The 20,545-nt window shown below is 37.5% G+C and overlaps 1 protein-coding gene across 14 annotated transcripts in view; it reads left to right on the top strand.

Annotated features, from left to right (window-relative positions):
* Nucleotides 1–20,545, top strand: part of LOC138760542 (serine/threonine-protein kinase MARK1-like) — a 302,067-nt gene that overhangs the window by 231,580 nt on the left and 49,942 nt on the right. For 12 of the 14 annotated variants that reach the window (XM_069931242.1, XM_069931237.1, XM_069931240.1 and 9 more), the window contains one exon: nucleotides 11,345–11,393. In XM_069931242.1, the coding sequence (XP_069787343.1) occupies nucleotides 11,345–11,393 (49 nt within the window). Of the gene's footprint in view, nucleotides 1–10,573; nucleotides 10,600–11,344; nucleotides 11,394–20,545 lie in introns of all 14 variants that reach the window. The other 2 variants (XR_011355689.1, XM_069931248.1) reach the window with 1 other exon arrangement.

The raw sequence follows: 20,545 nt of genomic DNA, 5'->3' as shown, positions 1-20,545 counted from the left end.
CTTTATTGCTCTGTTTAGATCTAAGCTTTCCATTCTTTTTGTCCACAATGATGAGTGAACTCACCCACTCCGTTGGCTCATCCATTTTCTGAATCATGTTCAGGCTTTCCATCCTGTCCAACTCTGCCTTTAGTTACTTTTGATGTGCAAAGGGAAGTTTTCTGCATGGATGTATTATCAGTGGCACACGTTTATCCACTCTGATCGTGTATTCTCCTGCAAGGCAGCCTAGACCCTGAAATAGGTCATTGTACTGTTTCATGAGTTCATCATAGACTGTCACTCCTTCACTCTCCACCACAAGGACTCTTTTTACCAGGTTCAGTTTCTCACAGGCTGTTAACCTAATATGGCCAATACATCCTTTGGTACCATGATGAATGCTAGCATATGCTCTTTGTCCTTATGTTTCACTTTGACCATACATTCCCCTTGCACTTTTATATCAGTACCTGAATATCCTGTAACCTTCACTTTGTTCCATACATCTTTGGTCTGGGTATAATTTTCTTAAATTCAGTCTCAGATAAAGGTACACATATCTGTATCTGGAACCCTTGGGAGACAGTGTATTCCAAATTTCGGAAAGCCAAATTTAAGCCCACCCGAATTGTGCTGCCGTATCCACCCGACCCCCTTCCAATCGCGCTGCCGTCTCCCCCCCCCCCCCCCCCCGTCACCTGCCCGACTCGCACTGCTGGTCTCTCCCCCTCGCCCGCCCGACTCGCACTGCCGTCTCTCTCCCCACTTGCTGGATTTTGGAGTTTTCTGGATTTTAGATGTCCTGATAAAGGATTGTATACCTGTATTATATTAAATGGTGCTCCAGTATCCAATTTAACTGAAATGTATATGTCATTCACTTTTAATCTCAACATCCAGTCTCTGATTTCTTTCAGTCACAACATCTACATAGAATTCCTCTATCTCCCTTTCATCTACTGCATGAACCTTGCTTTGTTGTACTTGGTTCCTACAGGAATGGACATATTGATTGCTTTTGTTGCACATATAGCATGTTTTACCATATGCTAGACACTTTTTTGGTAGGTGTTGTGCACAACATTGATGACAAGACTTTCGATTGTCCCTTTCATTTTTGTTCGCTGGCCACACCTCTCTTTCCACTTTGGCTCATTTTGGGATAAACGGTTTATGTCTGTTCTTGTTCACTGCATCCACGTTGCAGCTAGTTTCACTGAATAGCCCTTTTGCTTGTGTTTTTACAGTTTACGTAGCCTTACAGAGTGCTATGGCTTTTTCTAGGTCTAGATTTTGCTCTCTTAGCAGTCTTTCCCTTAGACTAAGATCTGGAATACCATACACAAGTTTGTCTTCTATCAGTGAGTCGGTCATTCCACCAAATTCACATGTTTTGCTTCTGTTTCTCAATTTAGTCACATACTGATCAATACTTTCTTTCATTTTCTGTGCACATGTGAAAAATGTCACATTATATTTAGGTATTCATTATGCCTCAAACTGTTCCATTATTTTTCCCAATTTCATTTTATCTTCCTTCAACAGCAAATGTGAAGTTATTATACACCTGCAGAGCTTCATCACCCACATCATGTAAGAAAACTGACACTTTCACTTTATCACTTTTCCCTTCAGCTCAGACTCCCCCTAAATACAATCCAAAACATTGTTTAAATCTGTTCCAATTTTGAGCCACATTACCTGTCAACTAAAATTTCACTGGTGGATGTAATCCTTCCATTTTTCACTTTGTAAACTTCTCTTCACTGATCAGTTGCTAACTTTAGATTTTCCTTTTAAAGTATTTCCTTCTAATTTCCTGCATCCCACTTCTGACACCATGTATTATCTTGTATTCATATGTGTAAGTTCTTAGACAACACATGGATGAAGGAAAAGGTTCTTTTCTTTAAAGTTGTTGAAAACAGCACCATGAGGCATGCCATGAGGCATGAGAAAATCTTTTTCTCCGTTACAGATCTAACATACTGTCTTTTGCTCTGTGTCAGCCCCCTGCTGGCAATCAAGTCTAATTAAACGGGAGTTATTAAAGCATTGCGAGTTGCATTGCAACCATGATCACTATCTTTACACTCCCCCTCAATGGATCCCCTGCAGTTTGTGTACCGTCCCAACCGATCTACAGATGATGCCATTGCACCATGCTTCACCTAGCCCTCACCCACCTGAAAAATAAAGGCTTGTATGTTCAATTGCTATTCATAGACTTCAGTTCTGCATTCAACACAATCACACTACAGCTCCTGATTAGGAAGTTGAACCTGTTGGGCATAAAAACCTTCCTCTGTAACTGGATCCTCAACTTCCTGACTGGAAGTCCTCAAGTCAGTCCGGATCAGAAACAGCATGTCCAACACCATCACACTTAGCATGGGGTCCCCCAGGGCTGAGTGCTCAGCCCACTGCTGTTTACCCTGCTAATCCATGACTGTGTAGTGAGTACAGTTCTAATTACATCTTCAACTTCACTGATGACATAACTGTGGTAGAGCTTATGAACAAGAACAATGAGACAGCTTACAGAGAGGAGGTGCCAACACTAACGGACTGGTGCAGATACAACAACCTACACCTGAACGTTTAAGGAGATGGTGATGGACTTCAGGAGAGGCCGGGAAATCACTCTCTGCTGACCAGTGATGGCTCCACCATTGAGGGTTCCACCATTGTGGCAGTCAAGAGCACCAAATTCCTTGGTGTGCACCTTGTGGAGAATCTCTCTTGGTCCCCCAACACCAGATCCATTGCCAACAATGCCTTTACTTCCTGTGAAAGTTGAGGAAAGTCCAGCTTCCACCTCCACCCTCACTCATTCTATAGGGGATGCATTGAGAGCATCCTATGTAACTGCATCACTGCCTGGTTCAGGAATTGCACCATCCTATAATGCATGTCCCTACAGTGGATAGTGAAGGCTGCTGAGGGGATTATTGGGGTCTCTATCCCTGCCATGATGGACATTTATAGTGGCCACTCTTTGCAGAAAGCCATAAACATCGTGAAGGATTCTACACACCCCTCCTGCAATCTTTTCTCACTCTTGCCATCTGAAAAGAGATACCGAAGCGTTCAGGCCCTCACGACCAGGTTGCAAAAGTTTTTTTTCCCCAAGCCGTGAGGCTTCTAACCAGGGAAGTGGTTGAGGCTGCCTCATTAAACATATTTAAAATTCGGAGAGATAAATTTTTACATGATAGAGGAATTAGGGGATATGGGGAGAAGGCAGGTAGGTGGAGTTAGGTCATAAATTAGATCAGCCATGATCGTATTGAATGGCGGAGCAAGCTCGATGGGCCATTTTTGGCCTACTCCTGTTCCTACTTCCTAGGTTCCTGTTCTGAACTCCAGGGACACAAGGCATAAGTAATATGATATTTATAAGTGATATGTTCATTTATAAAAAAAAGTTTCTGATGCAATTTAGCCAAGTAAATAAGCAGTTCTACTGTCCGGAGAAACGCTATCTCATTTTCACTTTACACTGCAATGGTTAACAAATAAACGCGACTTAACTTGATCAATTAGCATTAATATTATGTTGACAGTTTATTCAATCTTAAATGTTAATTAGCTTGTTTCCAGTTACCAGTTTCCTCTTTGGTAGTTCTCAATATTTAAACATAAGATGAATTAATATTTATATTAATAGACTATCTGAAAAAGGAAGCTATTTTACAGCAGTTTATCAGCCAATCAGAGGCTACGGTTATACAAAATTCATGAACTCAAAACATTGGAAAAGAAAGTAAGACATTTTTAACAGATATTTTAACATGCAAAAATAACAGTAGCAAAAAGTAAGAACTTTTTTAAAGAAATAAAATGGAATTTGAAGTTAATAGAATCACATTCCCATATGAGATGGAAAGAGATTACTTGGCCCATCCAGTTTCTGCCAGTTCTCAGAGCAATTACATCATTCTAATTTTCCCAATTTCTGTTACCATTTTTCTGTCCAACATGTAAAAGGTAAAAAGATTCCATTATTGTTACATAATACTACATTTAGAATGTAACATGTATGAAATTCTTTAACTTTGTCTACCATAAAGAATAGAGAGTCTCCACTTTGTCAAGCATCCCTCATAGAAATGATGCCCCTGCGAAGAGCGAACTCGTGACCCCTGGTTTACAAGATCAGTGCTCTAACCACTGAGCTATCAGAGCCTATGTGTACCAACTCTTCATGATTCTCTTACCGCCCTTGGTGCTAAGAGTTTCCAAGTGTACTCATGAAAAACCCATATCTGTTACAAGGGGACATGCAAATTCGAGACATCACAAAAGGTCGGGATTGAATCCAGGTGGTTGGAATGCTTCACTTTACTCCTGTCGTTTTTCTAAATATTTTACAATAGATGACTAATATAATTACAAAAGAATCAGACTTTATTGTCATGAACAAGTCTTGAAATTCGGTGTTTTGCGGCAGCATCAATAGTGCAAACATTCATACTATGACCATCTTAAAATATTACAAAAAAAAAGAAAATAATAATGCACGAAAAGTAAGGCGGTGTCTTTGGTTCATTGATTATTCAGGAATCTGATGACAGTGGGGAGGAAGCTGTCCTTGTGCCACTGACTGCTTGACTTTAGGCTCTGTACCTTTTTCCGTGATGGTAGCAGAGTGGAGGGCATGGCCTGGGTGTTGGAGGTCTTTGAGGATAGAGACTTTTTTTTTTAAAACTGACTCACATAGATGTCCTCAATGGAGTGAAGTCTGGTGCCTGTGATGTCGCAGGCCAAGTTAACAACCCTCTGGAGTTTATTCTTGTCCTGAGAGTTGGTGCCTCCATACCAGGCAGTGATGAAACCAGCCAAAATGCTCTCCACGGTACACCTGTAAAGGTTTACGAGTCTATGGTAACATACAGAATCTCCTCAGACACCTCACAAAGAATAGCTGCTGGTGAGCCTTCTTTGAGATTGCATCAACATGGAGGCTCCAGGACAGATCCTCAGAGATGTTGACCCCCAGGAATTTGAAGCTCTTGACCTTCTCCACTACTGAGCCCTCGATGAGGACTGGATTGTGTTCCCCTGACTTCCTCTTGAAGTCCACAATCTCTTCCTTGGTTTTGTTGATGTTGAGCGCAAGGTTTTTAATTCAACGAGGTGATCTAGCTCCCTCCTGTACACTTCCTCATTGCCATTTGTGATTCTGCCAACAACTGTCATCAGCAAACTTGTAGATAACATTAGAATTGTACCTGGTCACATAATCATGGTTGTATAATGAGTAGAGCAGCGGGCTAAGCATGCATCCTTGGGGTCATCTGTGTTGATAATCATTGAAGAGGAGATGTTGTTTCCAATTTGTACTGACTGTGGTCTTCCGATGAGAAAGACAAGGATCCAGTTGCAGAGAGGGGTACAGAGGCCTAGAGTTTGTAGCTTCTTGACCAGGACTGATAGACTACAGTTTGGCCTTCAATACCATTATTCAGTGAAGAGCAGCTGGATGTATGAGTTGCTATTTTCGAGGTGACCCAGAGCTGAGTGGAGAGCCAGTGATATTGCACCTGCTGTGGAGCAATTGTGATGATAGGCGAATTGCAGTGGTCCAGACCTTTGCTTAGGTACGTGTTAATTCTGGCCATGACCAGCCTCTCAAAGCGTTTAATCACAATAGAAGTTAGTGCTACTGGCGGTCGTCTTTGAGGCGGACCACATGAGTCTGCCAGTTTGTGCGCAAAGGTATTATTCGTCCTGCTGACAGCTGCTCTCGGACATTTTGTGAGTATGTGAGCAGCAACATCTGCATTTATTCCCACTAGAACATTTTCAGCTCAATCTCCTCTACGCAAAGTTTGTAATGTGCACGAAAATGGTTTTTCACCCAATTAGATTGAAGAATATGCACCATGACACATCAGCCCAGTAATTGGATCATGCAGTGTCTGTTTTGCAGCACTAATTGTGCAAAATTCTATTTTATCCCAGAGTAGCAAACATTTCCAGGTGATATCACTCCAAATGTGAAATTGGACTGGACACTTCGGTGCACAATCCACATTAGTGTGCCTGATGTCAGGTATGAATCAATTACTGTTCACCAAACATTCAATTCTGCCTGTACTGATGCAAGATTGGGGCTGAAAACAGTGTGTTTTCTCCAGATCACTCCCTGCTCTGTTTATGGGTACTTCACTCGTCATCTCTCTGGCAACACCACCCCCTTTTTAAAAGGTGGCCATGATGGTCACTTCAGGAGATTAAGTCAAATATCCGGGAACAGCTGCTTAGTGAAGAGTCAACTCCCAGAGAAAAGCCACACCTGCCTAGACCTCCTTAATGAGTAATGCATTCACTGGCTCCAAGGCATTCAATTACACATCATTGTGAAATTCTGAGGAAGACCTTTGGCTGTGCTCTCTTGTTTGACTATGGAGATCACCTGCTCACTGCTAATTGATATTCATGGCTTTATCCAGGCAGTTTCCTCCAGTTTGCTTGGCACTGTATGTTTATACATCTGCATTTATCTATTTGGATAGCGAGAAACAAATAGCATCTCAGAATTTTGCAGCATTTCCTTCTTCCTGAGGGAGACCTACTTTTAAGATGGATCATGGGCATAAAGTACAGGTACACGATCCTTTATTGGGACATCTAAAATCCGGAAAGCTCCAAAATCCGGCAAGTGGGAACCGGCGGTCGGGGGAAGCGGCTGGAGGAAACTGCCGGGCGGCCGAGGGACCGGCGGTTGGGGGGAGGCAGCCAAGGGACCGCGGTTGGGGAGAGACGGCCGGGCAACTAGAAGGGGGTGGGGGTGGATACGGCAGCACAATTTTGGTGGGCTTTCCGAAATCCAGAAAAATCTGAAATTCGGAACACACTGTCCCCCAAGGGTTCCGGACAAAGGATCGTGTACCTGTACTGCCTTCCACTACCCTGGCTGCTCATGCCAGTAGATTGTCCAATGACAGATGCCAAGTATAGCTGTACAAGAGCCACACGAGTTTCACAATATTAATGGATAGTTACAGGATTAACCACCAAGATTTTGATGCACATTGGGTCAAAGAATCCTTTCAGTGTACACCAAAGGCTATGCAGACTTCATGCTACACGACTTTGCAACCTGAGGTAGAACCTGGTGTGAGGCACAACAGTGTGCCTTATGATATAGGACAACAAGAAGGAAGACAACAACTATCCTGTGGAATCCCTGCCTTGATCAGCATCTACAGCCTTGTTTCATAACTGACCAAAAGGAACATTCTCAGCAAAAGCTATAAGGACCTCACTGAAGGATAGCCAACATGACTTTGTGAAGGAAAGGTCGTGCCACATGAGACTAATTGGGTTTATTTGAGGAAGTAACAAACATTGATGAGGGTAGAGCAGTAGATGTGGTCTATATGGATTTTGACAAGTCATTTGACAAGGTGCCCCATGAGAGACATTCAGAAAGTCATGAGGCATGGGATCCATGGAAACTTGGCTGTGTGGATAAAAAATTGGCTTGCAGCAAGAAAGCAGAGAATAGTAGTGGAAGGAAAGTATTCTGCCAAGAATTTGTTCTGGGACCCCTGCTCTTTATGATTTTTATAAATGACCTGGATGAAGAGGCAGAAGGATGGGTAAGTTTGCAGATGATACAAAGATTGAAGGAATTGTGGATGGAGCTAAAGTTTGTGGAAGGTTGCAAGAGGATATAGACAGAATGCAGCGTTGGGTGGAGATGTGGCAAATGAAGCTCAATCCAAATAAGTGTGAGGTGATTGATTTTGGAAGGACACACCAGAAGGCTGAGTACAGGGTTAATGGTCAGAGGAACCTTGGGGTCCAAATCCATACATCCCTCAAGGTTGCTACACAGGTTGATAGGATAGTTAAGAAGGCCTATAGCATGCTGGGCTTCATTAATAAAGGGATTAAGTTCAAGAGTAGAGAGGTCAGGTTGCAAATCTACACATCTCTGGTGAGACCACACTTGAGAGTATTGTGTTCAGTTCCGGTCACTTCATTATAGAAAGAATGTGAGAGCTATGGAGAGGGTGTATACAAAATAATACAATATTTGTAATAATTAAATGAAAGCATATTACGAGATAATGAGATGTTATTACTGAAAAGTAGTGAAATATAAACTTTGATTTGTAATAGATCTATTAAGAAATTTATCTTAGCCATGTATATATTATTGCAAAAGAGAACTCAAAAGCAGGGAATTCATAGATCTAGGCAGAGATGGGAGAAAGATTTAAATAATATTATTGGGAAGAAAAATTGGTTAGAATTATGTCAAGATAGTATGACAAATACAAAATGTTAGATCTAGATTGGTTCAGTATAATTTTTTTTACATCAACTATATCTTAGCCTACAAAAATTAAATAGATTGAAGTCTGATCTTTCAGATCAATGTTTTAGATGTAGCCAAGAGATTGGTACTTTTTTTTTACATTCTACATGATCATCTCCAAAATTGAGACCATTTTGGATAGAGTTAGGGACTTTCTTGGAACAAGTCACAGGAGTTAAATTTCCACAGAGAAAAACAATGTTGTTTTTACTGAGTAATATTTCAGGGATAAGTCAAAAATTTAAACTGAATTTACATCAAAAAGAATTTGTAAAAATTGCATTAGCAGTTGCAAGAAAATGTATAGCAGTGACATGGAAATTGGATTTAGGTTTGGAAAGATGGCATGCGGAGATTCATAGCTGTATACCTCTTGAGAAGATTACATATAACTTAAGAAATAAATATGATACATTTTTGAAAATTTGGTGCCCATATTTACATTTTGTAGGTATAAATTTATAAATGACTTTCCTTAAACCTCGTGAAACCTTGTTAATTCCTTGGAATAAATAAATAAATAAAACTGATAAAGATTAGAATCGAGTGAAAGGCAGTGATCCCTTGACAACCAAGTCTGCTCTTTATGCTTTACTATTTGTATTTTCTTTCTTTCTTTCTTCTTTCTTCCTTCTCTATCCTTATTGGGGTTATTATTTGGTGGGAATTTTTTGGAGAGAGTTTTATAAAATTATCATGTACAATGGAATTGATATGCCTATACAATTATGATATTTTGAATTTTGACGTGAATACATGTATGGAAAATGTAAATAAAATATTCAAATTAAAAAAAGAGGGTGCAGAGGAGATTTACCAGGATGTTACCTGGATTGGAAAACAAGTCTTCTGAGGCAAAGTTAGTAAAGCTGGGACTTTTCTTTTAGAAATGTAGAAGGATGAGAGGAGACTTAATAAAGGTCTTCAAGATTATGAGAGGCGTAGATAGGGTGGACAGCCAGCGCCTGTTTCCCAGGGCAGGATTAGAAAACACCAGAGGACATGTGTACAAAGTGAAGGGAGGGGAGTTTAAGGAAGACATCAGAAGTAATTTTTTTTAACACAGAATTGTGGGTGTCTGAAATGCCTTGCGAGGTATGGTGCTGGAGGCTGAAACATTAAGGGTATTTAAGGGACTCTTAGACTGGAACATGGATGGAAGAAAAATAGAGGGTTACGGGGTAGGGAGGGTTAGTATATTTTTTAAGGAATATATGGGTCAGCACAACATCAGTGACTGAAGGGCCTGTACTGTGCTGTAGTGTACTATGCTCTATGATGAGAAAGATGTTTCTACGGTCCCCGCAAAATCAAGATCCCCAATACAAGCCAGGTGACTCTCTCATTGCAATCATATACAATGATGTATATGCAAAATTAGGCAAGAAGATCAGCTGATCACACAAATTATTCATGGTCTGCTTTTCAGTACTGCATTACTACTAGTTATTTGAGTGGCTTGTGTGCATATCTGTGGAATGTCACCTTAATTAAAGAGCCCTAATGTCCTAAAAAAATATTTTTATGTGTGATCACCACTTTGCAGGGATGAAAATGGTGTTCAAATCTCCCTAACCTATCATGAAAAGAATGGAATTTTTTTTACATTGCTTTCTTGTGTGGGAATTCTCACCCTTGTTTACTGTAATCATCTCATGCATAACTCTTCTCTCTGTGGCAAAAGCAGGTCTCCTGGCCCTTCATCGCAGCACATGCGGCCTAACATCTGTCCTGTTGAGCAGGATTTGCGTGTACCTTCAGTAAGTTGCCTCTCCCCTGTAGCCTGTGTTTCTATAGGCTAGCTGCTATGGGAAGTGTGTTGTTGAGGGGTAACACACTTCTCTATGGAGCAAAATTATCAGGCAATGGGCAAAATTGGATGAAGGTCTGTTGTAGATTCACAGGTTCTGATTTTGTAATCAAGTCTGATTGTGAATCATTGTACATAGTTATGCTCCACATTTTAGCCAATTGTATGATTTCTTATGAGTAGAGGACCTGACTTGGTGTTATTCTGTGAAAAACATGGTGGATTTATGCAACCTTTTTGAACTATGCTAAAGAAGACTAACTGGATATTGTCTAGATATTTCGCAAAGTCTTAATACGTGCAATGTGATTGGCGTTGGCTAAGAAAATAGAAAGTGCACTTTAATGTAGCTAATTAAATCAGGAATGTTTTGGGGGCATTTCTGAAAACAAAATAAAAATATGAGTTAGAATGATCTCCATTTATGTGTTGGGTTGTGCTTTCAGCCCAGAATAACTGGAACTTGATTGAGGTAAGTTTGATTTAATTCACTTTGAGGTGCAATCACATTACAAATATTCAATGGAAGATTCAAAATTCCTTTATTGTCATGTAATAATATAAAACATGTATTATACACAAATTCTTTTGACGGACCCTGTTAATTTTCTGGGTGGTGTTGTATTGTGTTCAATAGCAACCAGTTCATCCATGCCAGCTAAACCCAGTCTATTTTAGGATAAAATAGACAGGATGAAGATTTCTTTCTTAATCTTGTGGAAAAAAGTTGCATATGGTTCCCAGACACTGTAGTTCAATTTATGTTGTAGAATACATGCAGCCAAGCATAAAATTTACGAGGCAAACTAGTTGAGGTTTGCATGGAATTGGTTGCCTGGTCCTGAGTTCTTGCCCTGAGATTCAGATTATCTGCTGACAGCTAATTATAATGCTAGTTTGCAGTTTCATTTTGATGTTAAAATCATATTTGGGAAAGTACCTTTGCAGGCAGCAGAATTTGGAAAGTTCCTACCTCAGGCTGGATTCAGATGAAGATCTCAAAGGTGAAAGAGCTTTTTTACTGAATTGCCCTGCTCCGCATTATGTTTGTTTTGACACTAATCCCAGTATTCGGTTGAAGATCATAAATAGATGGCCCTTGCACAGATGGCTTCATTGTGGGTCTCAAAAGCTTTTGATAAAATGGAGAGCATTCTATTTTGTTTGATTTTAAAGGCAATGTACAACACTAACGTTATTTTTTTATTTTTCAACAGCTCTTTCGTGAAGTAAGAATTATGAAGATTTTGAATCATCCCAATATAGGTAAGATGGCATTTTAATCTTTTTGACTGTGCGAAATATGGATGAACTTCCAATGGTCAATACTTGTACTCTATTTATATAATATCTTTTTAAAAAAAGTTTACTATTCTTTTGTTCCATTGACCATCAGTGTGATATGGGTTTGTAATCAGTGTTCTGTGTTTGTGTCATTCTCTAACATTTCTGTTCCCTTTCTAATTTTATGGGTATTTTTAATTGAGTGCCTTATGGCAGGGGTTTCCCCCCCCCCCCCTCGGTAATGAGAATTCACTTTTAGAGGCCCTGAGTAGTGAGTATTATACAAGGGCTCAGAGGAAGAAAGGGGGTCAATTTAATTAAATCCTTGGCTAAAACCAAAAGAATGTGTGTTTTCTTTTGAATGATAGAGAATGCTGACAAGTGAAGTGAAGTTGAGCTTTTTTTTATAACGCCTCTCAAGCTACGTAGTGCTGAGGCCCAGATTCAAAACCACGCTCTGAAATTACAACAGTACAGAAATTGGATATGATCTGTCTGTAGATTGTAGCATTGTGCCACTTTTTTCTGCAGGCACCAGTTAAGCAAAGTGTTCGTATCACAAAACAGCATTCCTCAAAGCAGGACTTAATTCCCCACCACAGAAAGGTGTTTTCTCAAACATCTAATGAGGACATCAAATCAGGGTGAGGCATTTGCAAACTTACTGGTAGTTTGTATCATTTTTGCTTCTGGGAAACAATTTATCAAATCTTAAGGCTTTGATGGTGACCATGAGATAATCTTTTCCAGCATGAGCTTCAAATATTCAATCTTTAGTTTATACAGGTATTGATTTCCTGGTCTGGTTCCCCACACTGCTCTGCTAAATCTCTATCAACAATGTCTGGTTTTTGTTGCATTGTTTTTTAATGCAGTAGGTTTTTTTTCTAGAAAATCAAGACATGACAGTTTGAATCTCTTTTTTTAAATATTTATGTTTATGTAGACTAGTTAATTAATTTCTTGGGGAAATTAATGTACAATTATAAAGATTCATTGTGCTAAATGTTTCTGCCTCAAGATGTAATATTTATGAATTGGGACCAGATCTTTTTATTGCTATCCAACTGCATCACGGTCTGGTATGGGGACACCAATACCCTTGAGTGGATGCAAGCCAGGACATCACAGGCAAAATCCTCCCCACCATCAAGAATATCCACAGGGAATGTTGCCGTCAGAGAGAGCAGCAGCAATTATCAAGGATCCACACCAGCTAGCTTTGATCTTGCTGCTACCATCAGGAAAGAGGTATAGGTGCCACACCACCAGGTTCAGGAACAACTGCTATCCGTCCACCTCCACAATAAACTCAATCAGGGACTCCTTTAAGGACTTACTTTTATACTTTTTGATTTTTTTCATCTCTGTATCGCAGTCAGTGTGTTTACATTTCTTTATTTGTTTCCTTTTTGTACAGTTTTTTTAAAACTACCAATAAGTGATAATTCTGCCTCACCCAAAGAAAAAGGAATCTGAGGGCTGTATGTGATGTCATGTATGTACTCTGACAATAAATTTGAAATCTGCTGTTTTACCAGTCACTTAATTTATTGGATATTTTAAGGTTATTTTTCTATTTGAAGATGGATTTTTACTGTCAATATCTTTCTAACATTGGTAGAACTAAACTATTTAATTAATACGTGGTCTTTTACTCTTTGAGGCATGTAGTTTCAGAATCAAGAAAAAAGATGGTAGACATTCTCTAACTCTCAGTGAAAGTCATTAAATCAAGATTATCCACATGTTAAGAGAGCATCTCCAGATAGTTTATGGCATTGAAAAATAGCGAATAACTCAGACTCAGCTATGTTTCTTGGGTGGGGGGGGGGGGGGGGTGGGGCGGAGAATGAGAAGTAGAGATCAAATTTAAATGCAGATTTGGGAATGCCATATGCTTCTCCCAAACTCACAGATGGCAAGTCTGTGTGCAAATTTCCTTTAAGATTTTCTTAGCTTTTAGCAATGTTTTTAAAGCATCCTGGCAAAACTACATTTTATCTCAGTTTTGCTCTTGTCATATTGTCCCAGGAAAGACTGCCACTCTTGTATCCAAAACCATTCCTCTTGCATTAAAACATGTTCCTGGGAAATCTTACAAAAACTTTCCTTAAGGCAGAAAAGTATACTCATTTTGGCCAACTGAGGATGGCTTACTTTTACACTCTTCTGTTATCCAAAGCAGCAGGTTTCTCTTTGTGCAGCAGAGCCTGCCTCTCATGTTTGGTTTTGTAGCATGTTGGATTGACCCTGAATATGATTTTTTTTTCATTGCAGGCATCTGTTTATCTTGCATAAAATTGGATGCAGGGTACTTTAATAAAAGTATTATTTTTGTAGAGTATGTTGGAATTCTCTACCCCCAGAAGAGGCTAGATCATTGGGGTAGAGCAAGTAGATACATTTTTGAGACAGAAACCAAGATGAGTCCTGGGGCAGATTGGCCATAATAATTTTGAATGATTGGGCAAGTTTGAGGGCCAAAGTGCCTTACTCCTATTTCTATTACTGAGATATCATTCTATCCACATATTCTCTTGCAATAAACTCCAACATATCAGTTACCTTCCTGACTGTCTGCAAAGTCTACATTAAGTTCCTTCAAATATCAACATTTGCCAGTCTCTCATATTTTAGAAAAAAATGGTATTTCATCTTATTCAACCAGACGACCCCACATTTTTCCACATTGGACCTCATTTGCCCACTCATGAATTGTGTCTATATCTTCATGAAGCTTTGCATTTTTAAAAAAAATTATTTAATTGTTTGCATCAAGACAGGAAAAAAAGAATAAAACATTAATCAAATATCTATATCCAATGATACAAAAAACTTTTATTTTTTAATCCCCATCCTTCTTCCCTCCCAAAAGTAAGAAAAGAAAAAAACACCTACCATTTAATTTCCAATAATATTAGCATATGCAATCAATAGTTATTATTAAAAATTACTAGTTAAGAGGAGTGGATAAGATAGAAAAGATGGACAGAAAATTATCCATAAAATCCATATGTTTCTAAAAATTATAAAAAATTCTACTCGATTCCTTAAACTATACGTAATTTTTTCCAAAGGTATACAATTTTGCATCTCATTATACCATCTACTTAATAACACTTCTCTATTATCCTTCCATGATATCGCTATACAATTCTTTGCAGTTACTATTGCAATACAAACATTTATCTTGGTATTTATCCAATTTCAATTTTATATCCTTTTCATAGATATCTCCAAGTAAAAATATTCTTGGTTCCTTTGGTATCTTTATCTTCATAATTTGCCCAATAATAAACTCAATTCATTCTAAAACCTGTCCACTTTTCACAAGACCACACTGAAGGCAAAAAGATCCCTAGTTCTTTCACATATTGAAAACATTTATTTGAATAATTAGGATTAAGTCCATTTAACTTATGTGGAGTATAATACAATTGTTGAAGAAAATTATATTGAACCATTTGATATCTAACATTTACTGTATTCATAACACTGTCATAACATAATTTTGACCAAATCTCCTCCTGAATTTGTATATTTAAATCTTGCTCCCATCGGATTTTTGATTTATATAAATCTTTTTTCTTTGCAGTCTCTTGTAATTTTATATGCAATATTAGTAACAAATTTCTTAACAACAAATGTACCTGTTAGTATATCTTCAAATTGACTTTGTTTAGGGAGTCTCAAATCTGCTCCCAGTCTCTTTTTCAAATACATTTTTAATTGATAATGTGCAAAAATTGTATTATATTTATCTTTTAATTGATCAAAAGTTAAGAAAAAAGATCCTAAAAAACAATCTTTTATTCTCTGAATACCTTGACGATACCAATTGTCAAATAATGAATTATTCAAAGTTAAAGGAAAAAGTAGATTTTGTTTTAACAACATTTTTGGTAATTTATATTTTTTAAATTTCTTTCTCAACATGAATTCTATTCCATATGTTTAATATTTGCTTCAATACAAAAAATCTTTAGTTCCTTTCAATGACTCACTATTCCATTTATACAAAATTAACTCCGGAATAGTTTCACCAATTTTATTCATTTCTATTTGAATCCAAGTAGGTTTTTCACCCCATTGATAACAGGAGGACAAAAACCTAAATTGAGCTGCTTTAAAATATTTCTTAAAAATTTGGTAGTCTGATCAAATTTACACATTAATTTTTCTAAACCATTTCTTGACATTTTACCTTTCCAAAGAAATACATGTATTATTTTAATCAAATTTCAAATGAAAATTTCTGGTAATTGAATGGGCAATGATTGAAACAAATATTGTTTTCTTGGAAAAATGTTCATTTTAAAACAATTCACTGTTATTGGTAAATCTTTCCATCTTTTCAAATCCTCTTCCAATTTTTTTAACAATGTAAATAATTTAGTTTAAACAAATTACTTATATTTCTACTAATTTTGCCATTTAAATTTTGTCAATCTTTTACATTGAGAGAAATCCATATCCACCATAGGCATTACTTCACCTTTATCAACATTCATTTTATAACCTAATACTAACCTTTTAATCTCTCACTCAACTTAGTTAAAGATATCTCTGGTCTCGTCAAATATACTATAACATCATCAGCAAATAAACTAATTTTATGTTCTTTATTACCTACTTCAAATGCTTTAATTTCATTATCAGTTCTAATTACTTCTGCCAATGGTTCAATCGATAATGAAAACAAAAAAGGTGACAATGGACAACCTTGTCTAGAAGATCTTTCAAGCACAAAGGGTTGTGAGATTTGTTTATTTGTAATCAATTTTGCTTTTGGTTGATCATACAATGCCTTTATGCAGTTTATAAAAGTATTTGGAATCCCAAAAGCATTAAGTGTCTCAAATTTAAAAATCCCATTCCAATTGATCAAATGCTTTCTCTCCATCTAATGCTACCATTACTGCAAAAATCTTCCTATATTGTGCTATATTTATCAAACATAAACATTTATCTATGTTATTTTCTGCTTTTTTATTTTTAATAAAACCAGTTTGATCTAATTTTTTTGCAAAACTTCAACTAGCCTATTAACTATCAATTTCAATACAATTTTATTGTCTGTATTCAATAATGATATAGGTCTATATGAAGAAGGCTGTAAACAATCTTTCCATTTTTTTGACATTACAATTATTAATGCTGTTTTAAAAGATTCAGATAGACCATGAACTTATTTCATTTGACCTAATACCTCTATCAATACAGGTAATAATAACTCCTTAAACTGTTTATAAAGTTTTGGTGGGAAACTGTCTTTACCTGGCATCTTATTATTCTGTAGAGACATTAAAGTCTCAAACTTCTTTTACTGAAAAATTCTCGGACAGCCTTAACTTTTCATCCTCATTTAACACCGGTAATTTAACTTGTCTTAAATAATCTCTTATTTTATTATCATCTCTCATAGATTCTGAATGATAAAATTTAGCATGAAAGTCTTTAAAATTATCATTTATTTCCTCCATTTTATGTTATCTGTCCTGATAATTTCTTTGTAGCAATTATTGTTCTAGAAATCTGTTCCATTTTTAATTGCCTTGCTAAAACCTTGTGAACCCTTTCACCCAACTCATAATATTTTTGTTGTGTTCTCTTTTTTCGAACCAAGTTTCCAATATCCCTTGAGAACCATGGCTCTCTCAAACTTTTGACCTTACCTTTCAACCTAACAGGTAGATAAAGATTTTGTATTCTTCAAACCTCTCCTTTAAAAGACCCACCATTTCTCTATTACATCCTTCCCAGAAAACAAATTGTCCCAATCCACCCCTTGTAAATCCTCAAACCTAGCTTTTCCTCACTCAAAAACCTGTTAAATTACCGGTTTTTTCCATAATTACCTTGAAGCTAATGGCACTATGATCACTGGACCCGAAGTGCTCCCCCACACATACCTCTGTCACCTGACCCATCTCATTCCCCAACAGTAAATCCAACACGGCTCCCTCTTTCTTCTATCTCTTCTATTGGCTTCTTTTTCTTGTTTAAATTCTTGAAAAGTAACAGTCAATTTATCTTTCTTAGGTGGCATTGTATATTGCTCTGTAGGCCTTCCGATAGCTTCCTCGTCTATTTTCTTGCAGTCAGTTCAGGCTTCCGAAGTATTTTCAAAAACTTTTTTGGAGAGAGTAGAGAATTCAAGTCTAGCCCTACGTCATCACGTGCCCCCCCCCCCCCCCCCCCCACCACCGAAACTTTGCATTCTCTCCTATTCCCACTTGGATTTGTGACATCAACCATCTGGAATCAGAAGAGTAGCTCCTGAGCAAGTGATGGAGGCAGGTACTCTCACAGCATTTAAACTTCATTTGAATTAACATTTAAATCACTGAGGCATAAAAGAGTATGGACCAAATGCTGCTGAATGTGGTTGGGCATTTGATGGTGGGTTGTAGGTATCACCCTTAACACTCACTATAAAGAGGGCGGCACTGTTACCATAAGCAGTTAGTGCAACAATATTACTGTGCCAGTGACCTAGATTTGAATCTGGTGCAGTCTGTAAGGAGTTTGTACGTTCTTCCCATGTCTGAGTGGACTACCTCCAGGCACTCCGGCTTCCTCCCACCCTTCAAAACATATAAAGGTTGTAGGTTAATTTGGGTGGCATAGGCTGTTACCATATTGTATATCTAAAAACAATTTAAACTGAGACTTGAATATTACATTGAGCTACATTGTAGGTATAGATTGAAAAAAAATTGTTGTCATTAATAGCTGTGCAAAAGCTGCAATTCCAGTGATATTCCCAATCTGATAACAATCTGTTTATTCTTGTTTGATTGATTACACTGGACAAGGTTTACTTCCTGAAAATAAAAAGGGAATTATTACAGGCAACTTCAAGCCAAATACAAAAATAATTTTAGATTTGCTGTATCACGTAGGAAGTTGGAGACACATTAAATTTTATTCAATTTAGTATGTTTAATCAAATAATGATACTGACACTTAATTCAATTAATCGAAAAAGATTTTGGTGCTGATTTTTGTTTGTGTTCAGCATCTGATGCCTCTCATGTTAGTGCCAACATTGGGTGGCCATATTCGTAGATGATGATTACTCTGCTCTGGTCGCAATGTCCTGGTGAAACTTTGCACCATATTTTTCATTGAGTGCACCAAGATCGGCAGGGTAGAAGTTCAAGTGCAAATGCAGAAAATGAATTTGCAATGAATTTCATGACTTTGTATGCTTGAAGTAGACTTCAAATATGACATGAAATCACAGAATAGGTTATATCTAAACAAAAATACATGATAGCAAAGTTTTCTGGTGATTTTCATGATCAGCAGCTGAAAATCCATAAAATATACCCAAAACTGTTCAGGAAAAAAAATTCTTCATTGTCCAGTGTTATCTGTAAGCAAGCAGTCAGATTGGCTCCCAACCCATCACAAGCTCTAAATTACTTCCAATTCTGTTATCTTTGATGGGTAAACTCCTGTGTGGGACCTTGTCGAAAGCTTTCTAAAAATCTAAATACACCACACCTACTGATTTTCCCACACCTTACTCCCTTAGATACTCTGCTGGAGACATCCTCAAATTTCTTCAGATGATTAGTTAAATGTAGCTTCCATTTCATAAATTAATGCCAATTCTGATCAATTATTATTGTCTTAAATGTCATGATCTTTGTCAGTGATTAAACACAAGAATTGCAGATGCTAGAATCTTTAGCAAACTAAGAGAAACAGGACAGACAGTATCCATGGCAAGAAATGGACAGTCAACACATGAGTCAGGACCCCTTTATTCCACTAAGATGGGAAGGGGAGATGGCAAGGTAGGAGAGGATAGGAAGTGATAGGTTACTGGACAAAAGAAGGTGAGAGATGTGGAGAGAAGAGTAGGGGGAAGAGATAACTGGATATGAAGGGAAGCACGTAAAGAGCAGATGAAATGGTGGAATTGGATAGAGGAGTGAGGTTTACATAACATTGGAAATTTCAAAACCAAATATAGTATTTCCGTGTTATCTCTTTCCTATCTTTATTGAATAATGAAATTAAATGTTCTTTCCTCCAGTCTGCAGGAATTATTTTGGAATTTTATAGAAATTTGGAAGGCAATAACTGAAGTACAAATTGTTTCCCCAGCCATCTCTATGATAATTCTGAGATTCAGATCATCCGGATTTATCAGTTTTGAGCTTATTAGTTTTTCTTGTGAAAGAGATGAATAAGTTTATTTTGTCAATTAGCAATTATTTTATTTTTATAAGTAGATATGAATGAAAAACACAACAAAGTCCGATTTAATTATGATAGCAATCTTACCATTTAGGTAGGGAATAAATAATTGCTGATTGACAAGATACTTGAAGACATTCCAGCTTATCTGCAAATAGAGCCACAGTTCCAACCAGTCATTTGACAGTTTCAAGAGAGGATGAAAAGACATGGGACCTGGCAGGGAGGAAAATGGTTATAGTTGAGATTTGAAACACTGTAGATGCTGGCAATGTGAAAAGTGTTATGGTGTTCACAGCATCTATCTTTTTTTGTTTCTTCAGTTCATATTCCACAATCCTAACATTGCTTATTTCAGATATTATTTCTTTTCCCTCCTCTGCTTTCATTAATTTCCTAGAATTCATATCTCCTCGACACAGTGCGTCTTGGATTGACATTCAGTCTACCACATTCAATACACAAATGTGCTGGAGAAACTCAGCAGGTCTTGCGACGTTCATAGAATGTAAACAGAAACTTTTGCTTGTGCATGCTTGCTCTCTCTCCCTCTTTCCCCCTCCCCCTTCCACTTTCCCTCTATCTCCTTTCACAGAGCCAAAATCAACGATCACCTTTCCTCTTATCCAATTAGCACCTTTTGCCTGTTAGTTTTAACTTCACCCCTTGCCATTTTTTTAATTTAGATGCCTTCCTGTTTTTTTTTTCTTTCCCTTTTCCTTGAAGAAGAACTCAGGCCTGAAACGTCGGTAATGTATCTTTTTCTCCTATGGACGTTGCGAGACCAGCATTTCTGTGTGTTTTTACTTTAATCACAAGTATTCCTTTTTTTCTCTCTTTTCATTCCCATTCTCTTCAATTGAAAATGTCTTTGATTTCTAAATTTTCCTAGTTTTGAAATCATACTCTGCATCTTT

The sequence above is a fragment of the Narcine bancroftii genome, chromosome 4, assembly GCF_036971445.1.
Source record: "Narcine bancroftii isolate sNarBan1 chromosome 4, sNarBan1.hap1, whole genome shotgun sequence".
Taxonomy (NCBI): Eukaryota; Metazoa; Chordata; class Chondrichthyes; order Torpediniformes; family Narcinidae; genus Narcine; species Narcine bancroftii.
This window is presented reverse-complemented; position numbering and strand designations above follow the sequence as displayed.